Source organism: Mastigoproctus giganteus, chromosome 8 (genome assembly GCF_048544385.1).
Source record: "Mastigoproctus giganteus isolate SK-2022 chromosome 8, ASM4854438v1, whole genome shotgun sequence".
In the NCBI taxonomy this organism is placed as follows: Eukaryota; Metazoa; Arthropoda; class Arachnida; order Uropygi; family Thelyphonidae; genus Mastigoproctus; species Mastigoproctus giganteus.
In genome coordinates, this window is record NC_143582.1 from 69,813,834 (window position 1) to 69,829,719 (window position 15,886).

The window sequence follows — 15,886 nt, forward strand, 5'->3', positions numbered from 1 at the left end:
CTGACAAATATACTGAATGAAGATAGAGATCCAAAAACAAAGACATTCAACTTGGACGGGACACTATCCCACGAGTGACTCTACTACCGGACATGATCTTATGACTACACTACGACTGATGCAGCCTCACTGCCATGTAGCCAAATGGCGATCTCTACCAGCCCTTGCCTGGTACCTTTTTTCCTATCCCTGGCAGGGGGCAGGAGGAGATGGTCTTCCTGTTTCCTACCACCCCCATATATTTCGTCTGGTGAGGCATGGGCATGCCTTACTGACCACCTGGGGTTGCCTTCCCTATCGACCCCATACTTCTGTCTTTCCCCCAGTCTTCAGTCTCTTCCTCCTACTGACTAATACGCCAGCGTAAACCCCACACAACTAATCAAAATTAACGATTTCTAAACTGAAAACTGAACCATATTAACCTCTCCTGGCTTTTCTAAACTTAAGTGCCCCCGTTTTTTTTTTTTTAAGGTCCTAGCCACCGAAATCTCAGGAAATTAGGTGGCAGACCTGCCAGAGTCCACATAAGCTACTGGGTTCCTGGTCTGCCTCCATGGGACAACGTTGGGCCCCAATTGGGGTTTAGCAGCTAAACGACCAGAAGAACAACGGTACATGACACTAAACGATCCAAGACCCACAGACACTTTTAAATCTCTGGCATTTACAGCGTACTGTAACACCACAATGTAAACTACGCGGAGATGGGGTAACCCCTGGTGCCGCTTGTCCATAAACACACTTACACTTAGTGCGGGATGAAGCTCAGCTTCTCTCTCTCCAAACACGACGTCGAGATACCTCATACCCATAACAAATCCCACAGTTTTTTTCTTCTATTTTAATTGTAGGAAATCTAGTTCCACTACATTTCTCCTTCATCATAAGGGCCTTGGCAGAAGAGATTATCAGCTTATGCTACAATCCATTCTACAATCTTTTGTAAGATTGTAGAATGGATTATTAATAAATAATTCCTCCAATGCATTGGCAAACGTGGATAATTGCCCAGATCCATTCAGAATCTCTAATCTATCGGAAGTTATACAATCTTCACGAATCTTCCATGATCATCTGCTTAAATTCCACCCCATAACACAGGTTGCATTTGAGTCAAATCCAATAATAAAATGCTTACTCTGAAATTCCTGACCCACCTTGTCAATATACTGTAGTTATGGCTGTGGCTTCCCCCCTAAACTGACAATAAATATTGACAACATACAGCCTTCCAAATACACCAATCGACTCCATGCACACTCCGTGCGTGAACGTCAAAGAGGACACCCGGGTCACTCCTATATCAACATTCCTTATAACGACAGCAGCCTGACATCCTTCATCATGCTGCACTACCCTAAAACCAATTGGATATCCTTTAATTTTGCCGGCCACCGTATACGGTTCCTGTACCAACAGAACATCACAGTCCTTCAACCACCACTCTCTCTGCTAACCGAAGAGCAACCTGATAGGATCGCTGTCCATTCACCTGTGCTATTTCTCAAACCCCTTTCATCATTTATTTGAGTTGTACTATCCATAATTATTCGCTTTCTTGTACAACCCTATCTGTTTCTTATATTTTGGACATTCTGGGTTTCGCACTGAATGATCAGATCTTCTATCACGTCTCTTACAATTCACACAAATAGCCACTTCAGTCTTGAGGACAATCCTTATAAAGTGACCCTCTGCGGCACAGTGACCGTGTGCGGTCACTGTGCCGCAGAGGGTCAGAGGGCCAGGCTTTTACAAGATCTAGCATTATGCCCAATATCCAATACCTCACTTCTCGATCTCTTGCTTAATTAACTGTATGCACACTCACTTTTTCCAAAAATTTGGAAAAAGCCATATGAAATATAAAAGATATGGGTCAAACCCATATCTTTTATATTCCTTTCCCATAATTGCTTCATAAAATATAATCTTCCTTCATATATTATAGCCATTTTAACAGTCTTTCTCGGTGCTTCGATTCTGAGACCTATTTCTGGGATTTTTCCAATTCCTTAAGCATCTTGTGTATCGTTCTCGATAACCGCTCCCTTGTCTCTAATAGTCTTGAAATCTCTAACTTTCACGTTTTGTAGGATAGGCTTCAGAGCCACCAACACTTCCTTTGAATTTTCTCACTAGTTTTGTAACGTTCACAATCTGATCTAATTATCACAGCAAAGGCGTCTTTCTTTATTGGCATACGCTTCTCAGGTACGCTCACTGCAGACTCTTTCAGAGCACTTGTATAACTTTTTCAACCTTTCCTGCTATCTGACAATCCCGAACCCGGGATCGCAATACCTGATTGTCAATGTACATTCTAATTATCTTTGCTTCAAGCACATCCCACATATTCAAGATCTCTTTCATCGCAGCACGAGTGACTTTATTTGGACCATGAAATAAGAAGTGCAGCTTCTTTCTTTATATCTTCAAATTCCGTCAGAGGATCAAACTCTGGAACATTTATTTCAGTAGAATCTTCCTTTCTACTTCTCTTTGTGCCCATACTTGCCCTTGTCCGTAATTCTTCCATCATAACTGACATTCATTTTCATTTTTAAATCAACCTCCGTGCACGTTTCCTGCGCCATAGGCGGATCCACGTTCGGGGCCTCAATTAAAAATAAAACGTAATTTAAAAATTCTTGACTATATTTGATGACCTCTCAAGCCCCAGCCACTGTTAATAAATATTTTAAACATTTATTTATTTAAAATAAATATTTTAAATAAATATTTTAAACAGATAGTAGTGGCTTACCTCGGGGAGGTAAGCCACTACTATCTAACTCCAAGTATCGAGACATTAAAATTTGGACTATATACATATTTACAACTTTGGCTTCCCAGTGGCAGGACAACTGAGAGCGCGCCGCCACCCTGAGCGAAACTAATGTCTATTCCGCCTCATCATAAACCTTAGCTTTACAAATAAAAAACAAACATATAAAATTGTATATTTTAAAAGCTCTATATACATTTTTAAAACGAATAAAATTTCAATTTAAGTAAAACTCATAGCAATGTCTCTCATTCATCTTGGCACCCAAATTTTAAAAACATGTTTCACATAGCTCAGGAAAGCCAAATAGTTTCTCTTGGTTGCAGAAACTATCCGGGGACCATTGAACTATTTCTAATTCCGAAAATAGTTCTAATAGATGGACTTCATACCTCACATACTCAGCCATAATGTGTTCAATATTTTCCACCATTCCGCACTGACACAGCGCAGATTCTTCAACCCCCAAACGAAAGAGTCTTTCCTTTAGTCCATGACCTGTAATTATCAGAGTTGAATATAGACCCAAATCAGGCCATCCTTTACATTTCTTTACTTAAAAGGCATCCGGAAGAAAGGCATAAGTGACTCTTCCCTTATCAGGACCGTCCCAACCCGACGTTTTTGCCGCAACTGTTCCAATTCTGAAAGAATTCTCTTCGTTTCAATTTTTTATGCTGCCTACTATAGACTCCACTTTCATTGGGGCAAGAACAACTCCAACTATCTCAGTTAGAACATTATGAATCGTTGAATACTCCAAGAACTTTGAAATCACAATCAAATCTGCAGATAGTTCTCCAGCTAAAACAGTTAGTACATCATTCGAGACAGTTCTGCAGGCTGGAGCCACTGCTAAAAGAGCAAATCTTTGCGCAGCTATAAGGTGCCGTCTGATCAGCCCATACTGGGCCCTGTGACCCCAGGCTCCAGCTGAAAAGCTTATGATTGGCACAAATATGCAATTATACAACAGCTCGAGGGACTTTCCTCTCACACCCCACTCACATCTAACAATTCTCCTCATTTTAGAGTAAAACACTCGAATCTTTTTCGCTCAAGTATTTTACGTGGGGTAGAAAGGTCAGTCCCTCATCCACCTCGTCACCGGGGCATATCTAAGAGATCCAGCAGGTGTGCTAACCACTGGGCTTCTATTCGCACTAAGTTTCCCCTTCAAAAGCATTATATTCGATTTGACCATAGAAATCTGCAACATTTATTTCCTCCCAATTACAGACTAATGATAGCCTCCTTGGCTTTACTTCTATTTCTTTCCTCAAATTTCCCCTCACGAGGATGGCCAAATCGCCAGCATACACATATGGTTCTGAGATCTCAGTTAATTCAGTAAGCTCATCCATAGTCCAATAACGTCTGTGGACCCATTATGGAACCTTGTGGAGAGCCTCTTTTTTAGAGAGTGACGTACTTATGCCAAGTACGTCACTCGCTAAATCAAGGACCATAAAAATAATATTTTTACTTATTTCAATAATATATAAATAAGCAAACGAATCCATCATGACTGAACTAATGGATCAGCTTTATGTGATCCCTCTTTAGCTGTCATTGGCTATTGCATATCACGTGCATTTCAACTTTCGCCAAATTAATTATTTCAATTATTCAGAATTCATATGAATGTTTGAGTACAATTTAATTAGTTTTCTACTTTGGAGCTTCTGGAATTAAACAATTTTTTTTTTTTTTTTTTTTTTTTTTTTACAGAATATTCCCCCAATGTAAATTTTGTTTAAGATAAATTTGAACATTCTCTTATTTGCTATTACAGGAATTCGGAGCACTTTTCCACGAAACTAGTGCCAAAACTGGAGAGAGTGTTACCGAAGCAATAAAGGCAATGGCAAGGTCAGTAATTTCACAACCCTTGTATCTTATTTTTATATTTTTTTCACTCTGTTTTTTTTTTGGGGGGGGGCAGGTAATCTTAAGTGAATTATAAAGTCGCCCGATTTATATCCCGTAAAAATCGGTCTCCGATATTACAATTTCTGTAAAAACGAAATTCCAGTACTAATATCAATACAAATTGTTATTTTTATTAGTATAAGTAATGCCAAATGATGCAAAGAAACGGACTTTTTCTGCATCAGGCCAAAAAAAATAAAATAAATAAAATAAAATAAAATAATAAAACAGAATATTCATACTGTTCCCGTTCATACAAGGTACTCGTCTAGTTCTGCTTTGAATTTATTCAGACTCCACTGCCTCTGCAATTTAAGAGGTTGCATCTTATACCAGTGTTCGACAACCAGCTGCCCATAGGTGAACTTCATGAGATCAAATTTTCTATTATTTGCTGAGATTTTATATTTGTGTTCCTTAGTTCTCGTCTCACCTACAAGAGAAAACAAACGTTCCTCAATCAATTTACTATAATCCTCACTCAGACACCCGTCAGATGTCTAGTTGACCAACTTTGCACCCCTTTAAGCAGTTCTTCATATGTACATCGATTTTCACTCTTCGCTAATTAGTCACTCTTCTCTGAACCCTCTCCAGAAGCTGTATATCTTTTCTTAGGGAGCCGTATCTTTACTTGAATACAATATAGTATTCAAAATACAATCTAACCATCTTACATAGAGCGATAATGATGTCTTTATCCCCTACTAGTAAAGGTCCTATAAATCATGGACAGGATACTTTGTGTCCTTCTAGTTGCTTGTTTACACTGGATGGAAATTTGATATCAGATTTAATCGTAATACAAGTCTTTTTTTTTGTTTGTTTTGAACTACTTTTAGTTCCTCTCCCATGGCGTATACGTGTCTCCAAGGACTCTGTTCTCCAAACTTTTCATTTAGAAGCATTAAACTTTGCCATTTTTCGTACCATGTATGCACCCAATCCAAGTTTTTTTTGAAGTATCATGGCCTGATAAGAATCGTTAACCTCCTCCCTTCCCACTTTCAAATAATCTGAAAACTTTGACGTCTTCCCTCGTCAACATCCTTTATGAAAATTAGAAATAAGAGGGAACCCAAAACCAAGAGGATGACAAACCTGTATCCTTTTGGCCAGTCTGCGATCCAGCGTAGGATCTTACCAGAACCTGCGACTTCTTCCAGTTTATAGAGCAGCCTTCTACGAGGAACCGTATCAAAAGCTTTCCTGAATATAGATACATAATGCAAAAATTGTTACCAGCATCCAAATCGTTAATGGCTACGTCATTATGATTTACCAAGTCGGTCAGGCATGACTTCTCTTTAACGAACCCATGCTGGGCCAAGATTCTTGTCGAGATGGTCCTGAATTGCGTCTTTATGATTTTTCCCTACCACAGAAGTCAATACTAACTTATAGTAGAGTCAGGGGACGGAACTTAACTCCACATAAGATTTGGAGACAGAACCTAACTCACCTTTGTGGATGGAGGGAGACAGTAGCACTTCTACAGTCCAAAGGAATCGTCCTGGAGTCTAAAGACCCGCTCATTAACATTCACAGTAGTTTGATACATTAACATGCAGTGTTTAATTATAACTGAATACATACGATCAACTATCGGAGCTTTTCCCTCCTTTAATATCAGTAGCTTTTCTAAGAAAGGAACATCTGAGATAATTATATCACTTATTTTATATCAGTGTGATTTAACATTCCCCAGAGTTTCGAGCTTTATTTCGACTGTAAATATAAAAAGTATCTGTTCAATTATATACCATTATTACTGCGCTTTCTATGGACCTTCCGCTGCAATCATTTAAGGGACGTGTTGGATTTACTGTCTTCTTTATCGTGTACACGTATGAGAAGAATTCCTGATCATCGTCTTAACTAGTGCTTTCTCATAATCATTCCCCGTCCTACCCAGTCACTGGCTTTGTTACATATTCTCTTATAATGTTCATGCAATTAGAATCCCTTGACTGTCTGTAACAATCCGTGGTTGTTTCTTTCATTCAATTAAACTATAAATAAATAATCTTTTTATTGCAATCAACCAGACAGAGTGGGCAATAAACACCCATCACAGCATACAACTCAAATGGTTTGACAAGTTGAGTAGACACACAGGTCAAAAAATACGAACCTTTGTATTAAGACAATTGTAGGCAGAAGAAATGCAAGTAAATACATTTCTTTTGCCTGTATGGCGAGAACCTCACAAAGTGATGGATCCTACTTGCCTTGTTAAGACAACTCGAGCATCTGGAAGTGGTATCATGGCATGGGAACGTTATGTTGGAACGAACTGGGCCCGTTGATACCGGTGGAAGGTCATCCAGGGAGTACCTGAATTTTGTATCAGATCTACTGCATCATGCAATGTTACACGTTTACCACGAAGGTAATGGCCCCTTTATGGATGATAATGCAACAGAGCTTCGTTCCAGAATGGTTCGGATAGTATGACACGGATTTCCACCATCTTCCCTGGCCCCCACATTCATCTGATCTCAATCCTACTGAGAATGTGTGGGATAGGCTGGACAGAGCTATTCGGCAACGAAGTCCTCTTCAACTTTGTCGCAGCTGCCAGATATTTTTCTGGAGAATGATTATTGCAAAATTAGACCAAAACACCTTACAGAATCCATGCCGCACTGCACACTTGCTGTTATTCGAAAAATGGTTCTTATTTTTTTTGGCCAGTGTGCGTGTATATCAACATACAATTAGAGATTAGCAATAAGGAAATTAATAGGTTATGTTAACATTTTTTTTTTTTTTTATGAAAACCCCAAACACGAAAGGTATCAAAACCTATAGTATTTAGTGCCGTGCATGGGTTGAAGGAGAAGTATGGGGGGAGGTTGGGGGGGTGTGCCGGAAACTTTGCTCTAGAGACTAAACATGGGTTTCACCACTTAAAGCTTCCAATAAGCAAAGTGGTGGTATTAACCGGTTGATGAAAGTCATCTACCAACCATTATGATAATAGAAAGTTAAGCATAATAAGTACACAATTTTCTAAAAAAAGTGGACGGTAAATTATAGTTAAAAGTATAAATTGTACGATAATTACATATAATTTGAGAAATATATACAAAAATCGATTCCAGTCGACAACTGTCAAAATGTGCAATTATAGTACTCGAAAGAAGGTACCAGCTGCACATTACTGCCAAGATTTTCAATGTTAAATGCAAACCAAACGTTGGAGTCATTGTCAGTCACTATTAGTTTTTTTTACGTGATAGCGTGTAGCAGATCCCAATTAGACAGTTCATCAACTGGATTGAAGAAGCACGGGCCGTTTTGGAACGAACTTTACATCTTTAGGCCTCATCAGGCAGCACACACAGACGATGAGTGTCATTAAATGCGCCGAGCCGTTTACATACTGAGTAAAGGGGGCATTTGCACTGCGATTCGGCGTCTGTATGAGGATTGAGTTGCCAATTTATCCATATCCACCCCACCTGATTCCAAAATCTGAATGGCTAGTAGGGACTGGGCAGGTGTGAGGAATATCTTGAAACTGAAGACTGAAATGTGTTAAGGGCTTTAGCCTCAGGCTGTGAGAGATTTAGACAACGTACAAATTAGTGAAAATGCATCATATCAGTACGCAGCTAAACTCTGAATTAGCACAAACATGCAAATGTGGCATCGTTTAAGTGCCGCCGTAGCCTAGTGGTCAGGCGCGCGGGTGCATAAGTACACGTGCCTTGAGTGACCGGGGTTCTAGCCCGTGACTGCTGAATACGGTGCTGTTTCATGTATTCTGGCTATCTTGGAACTCCTCTGACCGTTTCGTCGTCCCGGAGTATAAACAGAAAATTTATTTATTTATTTATATTGTGAATACCTTCACAACGAGTACCCATATTGCACTACTTCGAATAAGTAACGCTTCACCAAAGGAGAATACTTGTTACTTTGGTGGTGGTATCCGCTGAGAATAAGTAACGACAGTCTTCTCCTTTTGTGAAGCATTACTTATTCAAAGTAGTGCAATATCATGGCAACTCGTTGAGAAGGTATTCACAATATGAGATATAACTTAAACGATGTACTAATTCAGAGTACTAATACGATGCGTTTGCCCTAACTTCTACCTTGAAACTGAAGATATTCAACGACTGCAGAGGCCAGCACGACACGACACGACACCACAATTAAATCCGATCGAACATGTGTGGAAGCCCCTTAGGCGTAGCACTGTATTGAGACAGTTTTTGATAAGGCGGCAAAGAATGGGATTTGTTGCCACAGAATCTTATAGACACCTTTATATGGAGCATGGTTCACCGCTGTGAGGCCTCTGTAGCCGTTGTATGGAATCATACACGGTGCTGTAGTCGTAAAATTAACTGAAGGTATACTCTGTGAATTTTATAATGTTAAACATTTTAATATTTGTTTTTTTTAGTCTTTCAAAAACAATAAGGTATACCGTATACGCTATTCACCTAAAAAATCCAGAGGGCATACAAGCTCCACTATAGCCCTAATCATACGCCGTACTGATGTCATGTGACCATAATGTCGAACATCTTGTATCGGCTTCTGTAATGATGTAACTTTTTTAGTAATTCTTATACAACCCCTATAAATGTCCCTTGGCTCCCACTGTCTCATTTCATCGTTATTCTATGTTACACCACCATACCAAATTTTGTCCCGATTCATCGCAATTTGCACCAGTTAACATCACGTTTTCTACGTGTTCTGTTAATTTTGTCGAGCAGTGTAGTTATTGGGATATTCGCTGTCCTAGAATGGAAGTTATATTTCCCATAAAAATCTCATAACTGAAAACGGCTTCAATTAGAGGTAACAAACATGGCACGAGAGATACTTTATTCAACTGTTCCACCGTCGATCAACAGCAAGCAACATTTTACATACGTTAGTGGTGGTCATATCGAAGGAATATTGTAAAATTTGAGATAAAAAAAAAAATTCTGAAAATTATTTTGCTGTAATTTTTTGTGTCAGTTTATTTGTCCTGATAATAACCATTTATAACTGGTTGCAAAGTCGTATTCTTAATATTAGAATATTATTATTACTATCAGTTTATCAACACAAGGTTCACTCCTGTACAGCTAGGAGTGGGCTAGGTGGGTGTACAGGAATTTTTAAATATACATTATACACTTTTATACAAATTTTCAGATCTTTACAATATAATTATTGTATAGTAATAATTATTAAATAGATACATACATTTACTTAATTGTATTCACTTTGAAATAACATATAAAAACAGCTCAATTTTCACAGCAATCCTGGTGATTTAGTCCAGATTTGGCCTATAATTTGGCTTCTGTAGATTTTATTGACTTCAAACTTTACCGGATCAACGGAGAAAGTGTTGAAGTGTTCAATGGTGTTACATGGGAACATTCCTTTTAGGGAATCCAAATTTGATAGCTTCATCCTAAGTGGGTGATTGCTTCTATTTCTTCCTCTTGTTAGTGCGATGATATCTTCTATTGATGGGGCATCAATCTGGCAAGTTAGCAGCTTGGTGAGTGTCGACGGATTTTTTTTGAGGACAGTGAGCTTCCAGGAGGTCATGCCTAGGTTGACTAGGAGAATGGATTTCGAGATGGTGAACGGGTTCCATCTCAGACAGTTCAGCCACAGAAGAATCCAATATTCCATTGACAGAAATTTGTTACATCGAGAGGTAGATGCAGAGGACCAGATTTCTGAGGAATATAGTGGTATGGGTGTGAGACATCTATTAATGTACTGTCCAATCAGTTTTGTGTTGTGACAGCCTGCGAGCTCCTGGAAGATAGCCTAGAAAGCAGCATAGGTCTTCTTCTTTGCCTTTAGGAAGTGTTCCTTGAAATTTAAATCTTCATCCCACGTTAGTACCAGGTCAGTATGAGATGAAACTTTGGGAACTGACTCACCATTAACTGTAACTCGAATGTCATTCTTGACCTTCCTCTTCGTGATTGTCATGTGGGCTGACTTGGCATTATTAAATTGGAGTCCAGCTCGCTGAAAAAATGTCAATTACTGTTGAATTTGCTTGGAGGTTTCATTATTAATTTCTTGCATCTGTTTGGGGTTCTTTTGAATTGATAAAGAATTTTAGATCATTTGATAGATTTTAGATAAATTTGAATTTTTTTTTGAGGAATGGTTCAAGTAGGATTGCAAAGAGGGTTGTCGACATCACCCCACCTTGTGGTACATCCCTCGTTTCATAAGTTGTTTTCTGGTGAGTTACATTGGCTATAATTAAGTGTCTCCGCTGTAGTAAGGACTTCAGAATGCTGACAATTTGTTTAGATACTTTGAAATATTCTATTTATAAGATGCCTATAAGAGCAGGAATGGAGACAGTATCGAAGGCAGATTTGATAACGAAGAAGATTATGTCCATTTGGGCTCTGTCATTCAAGGCTTTTTGTGCTCTGAAGAGAGTATCTGTGTGGAGGCAGGGTGGTCGGTGAGCAAAACAGTGTTGAATAATCACTGGGTGTATGAGTTTTTCAAATATCTTTAATAATGTGCATCCTATGGTGATTGGACGGAAGTCCTTAGGCGCCTTGCTGTAAACAGTTAATATTTTAGAATATTAACTGTTTACAACAGCTGTTGCAAGATATTTAAGGCCCAATGTTATTTAAATAATCTCGTATATAAATGTGTTAACTACTGAAGAATTTTACTAACAGTATTATCCTTCCTTTTTGAAATTCTGAAACAGTCAGAAACACAAATCCAGACGGTTTAATGCCCTTACATACAAAATTTGCGTTTGCCGCACCCACCAGTGAACACCTAAGAGTGATTGGTCAACCAGCTATGGGGAGATAAGCAAAGATAGTTAACTAACCGCGTAGAAGTTATGATAATGAAAAAATATCCATATCGGCTGGAAACAAGTCAGGTATCCAACTTTTAAATACAAATTCCGTTTTAAGTGATACAGATGCACGTGCACAATGAAGCACAAGATAATATGATAAATTCTTCCCATAGCAGACAAATACGAGCATGCATACATTTTATTCAGTAAAATCTGCATTTCTAAAAAACACGAACCGCAAATATTTATGAATGGAAGGTAAATACCTGGGACATATCATGAGAGGAAGGAAGTACGAGTTGTTGCGGGTGGTCCTGGAAGGGAAGAGAGGAGTTGGCGGACTGAAAACCTCATGGATGTTGTGTATGTATGTTATATAAGGAGGCCCCTAAACGTTAGTTCAACTCTGCCTATGGATAAGAAGAGATGGACGGGATTGGGGTTCGAAAAACTTGTCAGACGGGCTGAAGATAGAAAGGAGTTTAAAAAAGTGAGCACCGAACTCTGAACTCAGAAATGGCACTGAAAGAAGAAGTGATTAATATTTAGATTTTGCAGATATCTTAAAATTTTCCTATAATTTGATACTACGTACATTTATGTAGCGCATGCTATTCACCTTGAATAAGAATTTGAATATTTCCACACACCTCTACCTACTAAAATTATAAAATTAAATCTGTTTATATACCCATTTCAGATGTCCACCCACCAGTGACGTTACTAGGCTAAACCGAAGGCGGGAAACAACTTAGCTGATTTATTAAAAAAATATATATATATATATAATTTAATAATAATATTCTCCATAGGGTGGTTGCACTTAATTTTGAATCAAAGCAGATCTACCTAACTGTTCGGTATTTTAGCTAAAATGTTTAGTATTACTTTTAAACTCAAATAAAAACATATTTAAACGAAGTTTAATTTATTTTTAAAAGCTTTGAAATTTTTATTATACTTAATAGACATTTTAATACCACTCAAAGATCACTGAGAAATATACGCCTGCACATCACAAATACCATCAGAAGCGACTACTGCAACACTGAGGGCGTGAGTGTCATTTGTCGCAATAGGGAATCTAGAACGAAACTACTCGCCTGGTTGACCCTACACTAAAAAAAAAAAAAAAAACACCTTCCTCCCCTATCATCACAGGGTACTTTAATATGCCTCTTCCACGTTATGCAGAAGCAAAAACAGAAATTGGATATCCTTCTTTCATCAATGGATATTTTCCCTCTGCAGATCCCCCCCATCAACAAGATAGGATCAAAAGCTGGATTCTATAACTACCTAAATATAAGTAAAACCACCCTTCTGCAGAATTTTGTAAGGTTTAACTCAGATCAATGTCCTCTTGCCATCGAATTTAGCCCCTCACTTAAAAATATTAACCAGGATAAAAACAAAAAAGCAACAACCACAAAGTTCATCCAGGAAGAAACTTCTTCAGAAGCTGAAAGCAATAAAGTGGAACGCGATCTACAAACTACCTCCATCTCAAGCAATACACTGCACCGCAGATCACCTTTGGACCATCGCTCGATTAGGAGCAGCAAGAAAAATAAGAATTTGTGAAAGTACAAGGCCCTGGTTCTCTAGGCAAATGAAATCATTTTTTGCGCGAAAAACTTTTCTGTCCCGTCGGGACTTTGTTATAATCACCGTCTTCCTCCTCACACTTGGGCGCCTCCGTAGCCAGGTGGGCAGGAGCGGCAGTGCGTAGCACACGCTTCTTGATTAGACCGGGGTTCGAACCCGTAACCACCAAATACGGAAAGGTCAAGGAATGACCACCGCATATCCTCGGAGCAATATGGCCTTAGTTGCTAATGCTGCTAAAAAAAAAAAAAAAACCCTAAACCAAACCTCACACTGGGTTGTTGTTGTTATTATTTGGTTTTTAGGAGCATTAGCAACTAAGGCCATATTGCTCCGGGATATGCGGTGGTCATTCCCTGACCTTTCCGCATCCTCCGTATTTGGTAGTGACGGGCTCGAACTCCGGTCTAATCAAGAAGCGTGTGCTACGCACTGCTGCTCCTTCCCACCTGGCTATGGAGGCGTCTTCCTCACACTGGGTAGAAAAGGCGCAAGTTCGAATCTCGTCAATGACACAAGGAACTTATGGGTTTTTCACACTCCGTGGCTGAGTTAAGCAGTCTCAGACGTGTACAGCAAGTTTCTTGCGATACTCCTTACGTGAAAAGGTACGATGTGTTTCGCGTTCAAAAATGCCTCTTTGGTTACCAGTGTTGCATTTGATTGACTCTGCCCTTTCTGTTACCCTACTGAAGTCTTATGAATTTCAGTGGGTCTCTCGCATCAACAAACTCCCTCCGACCACAGAACTGTCGTTGGTTGTTCTGTGGTCTTGGATATTGGACGAAGCTCGGTACATCCGAGGCACAAAAGTAGGTGAAACCTTGGAGGGGTTGCAGTTTACGAGCTCACATTGCCGCTGTACTACAATATCATTTTCAAAGTCGCTTAAATTTTTCATATGCATCGTTCTCGCGCTGAATTGCATACATACAGCATCCTTGCGTAATCTGTGCATTTCAAGTGTTTCTGTTACTGAAGGAGCACTCCATTCATGAAAAGGTTAAGTGTGCCTAATAAAAGCCATTCAGTGTATTTGATCGGATATTTTTGTTCATATTATGTACAGATTTATGCAGTGTTTCAATGTACGCGTTTGCAAGCATCCTCTTTACAACTTATATGAGATTACGTATTATGAAGTATACTGATTTTCTTGTTTTTAATAGTTTACTTCAAGAAAAGGAAGACGAAGGAATGGAAAGAGTTCTAAAATTACATCAAGAAGCAAAGAAAAAGAAATGCTGTTAATGTGCTTAGTGCAACTAGTGTATCATTGGAACTCGAATATCATCAATATACTCCATCACTTTGAAGTCCTCCCCCCAGTAAGTGTTAGCAAGAATGCAATAAGAGGAATTAAGGAATAAACCAACGAAAGGGACGAATACATTTATGTTTCAGTACAGCTATTAGTTAATAAAATGTTGAAATATCCATATTGTTACCTGTTACAAAGAGTACAATTAAATTCCTTTTAAATAACCATGTACTATTGTGATACGATATTTCTAATTGTTAAGCTCTTCGTAAGAGAATCCCAAAATTGTTTAAAATGATGTACTTTAGTTAGGTTAAAACTGCTTTTAGGCTTTAACATAAGTTAAATTTAACCAAGGAGTGGTCGCACGAGACCTGTCAGGTGACTCGGGAGAAAATGTTTTGCGCTTTATTTATTATTTATTTTTTTTTATAGATCAATGATTGAAACTTTTACTAAATACAGACCTAGATGTACTCAACTTGTTTCTGTAGCGATATTTTAATGTTTTTCGTAGAGTAATTGCGCGAAAAAATCCATATGGGTTCCTAGCGCCAATTTTTTTTTCAATATTTTAGATTTTTCACCTGCTTCTTCTGACAGGTGACGACCCCTTTTTTGCTTGATACCAACGATTTCCCTCTTAGTTCAACCGATTCCTCGAAGAAAGTAGCTTTAATATATTATTCCTGATAGTGCAATAAACCGATTGCTAGAACTGGCAGTATTAGTTTAATCCGTTTTTTACAAAATAATAGCAAATACAACTTAATATACTGAGGAGGGGAAAAAAACCAAAAAAAAAAAAAAAAAAGTCTCATCCTTGGGAGGAACATTGTTTTCCCCAAAATAATTACCTAAAAAACACGTGAGAACTATGGAAAGGTTTGTTCTTTCGCCACAATCATTATTGTAATTATTTTTGTGAAGAGGCTTCTGCAGATAAAAAAGAATCCTTTTATTCGGTAGGTCAAATCCTAGTGATTTAATATATATTATGGATATCTTCCAAACAGAATACTAAGTGGAAACGCATAAATCACAAGGCAGAAATACATTCCCTTTCCGGAATACACGTATTAGACAAAACTATAGGGCCGCCGTAGCCAAGTGGTAAGTATTAGGATGCATAAACGCAGGTGCTTTGAGTGACCGGGGTTCAAACCATTGGTGCTAAATAAGGTGCTGTTTCTTGTACTCTTTCTTATCTTTGTGAACTCGTCTGACTGTGTTGTCATTTCGAAGTAACAACAAAAAAATATTTTATAAATATGCTCGTAGGTTGTTGTTGCATCAGTGACCATATTACGCCATATATATTATGTCCAATTTGCATGTGTTCTAAAAAAAAAAAAAAAAAGTCACCTGACAGCGGTAGTCGACCTCATCGCACCAAAATGGGGATTTGATCACTGCCGATTTAAATTACGTTAAATGATATAAAATTATTCTGTTTTTACTCCGGCAT

The 15,886-nt window shown here is 38.4% G+C and overlaps 1 protein-coding gene across 1 annotated transcript in view; it reads left to right on the top strand.

Moving 5' to 3' along the window:
* The window catches only part of LOC150081608 (EF-hand calcium-binding domain-containing protein 4B-like), an 80,437-nt gene extending 65,620 nt beyond the window's left edge, over nt 1-14,817 (top strand). The window contains exons 18-19 of the mRNA XM_090379467.1: nt 4,587-4,663; nt 14,327-14,817. Of these exons, the coding sequence (XP_090235593.1) occupies nt 4,587-4,663; nt 14,327-14,408 (159 nt within the window). The 3' untranslated portion in view covers nt 14,409-14,817. The remainder of the gene's footprint in view (nt 1-4,586; nt 4,664-14,326) is intronic.
* The last annotated feature ends 1,069 nt before the right edge of the window (nt 14,818-15,886 follow it).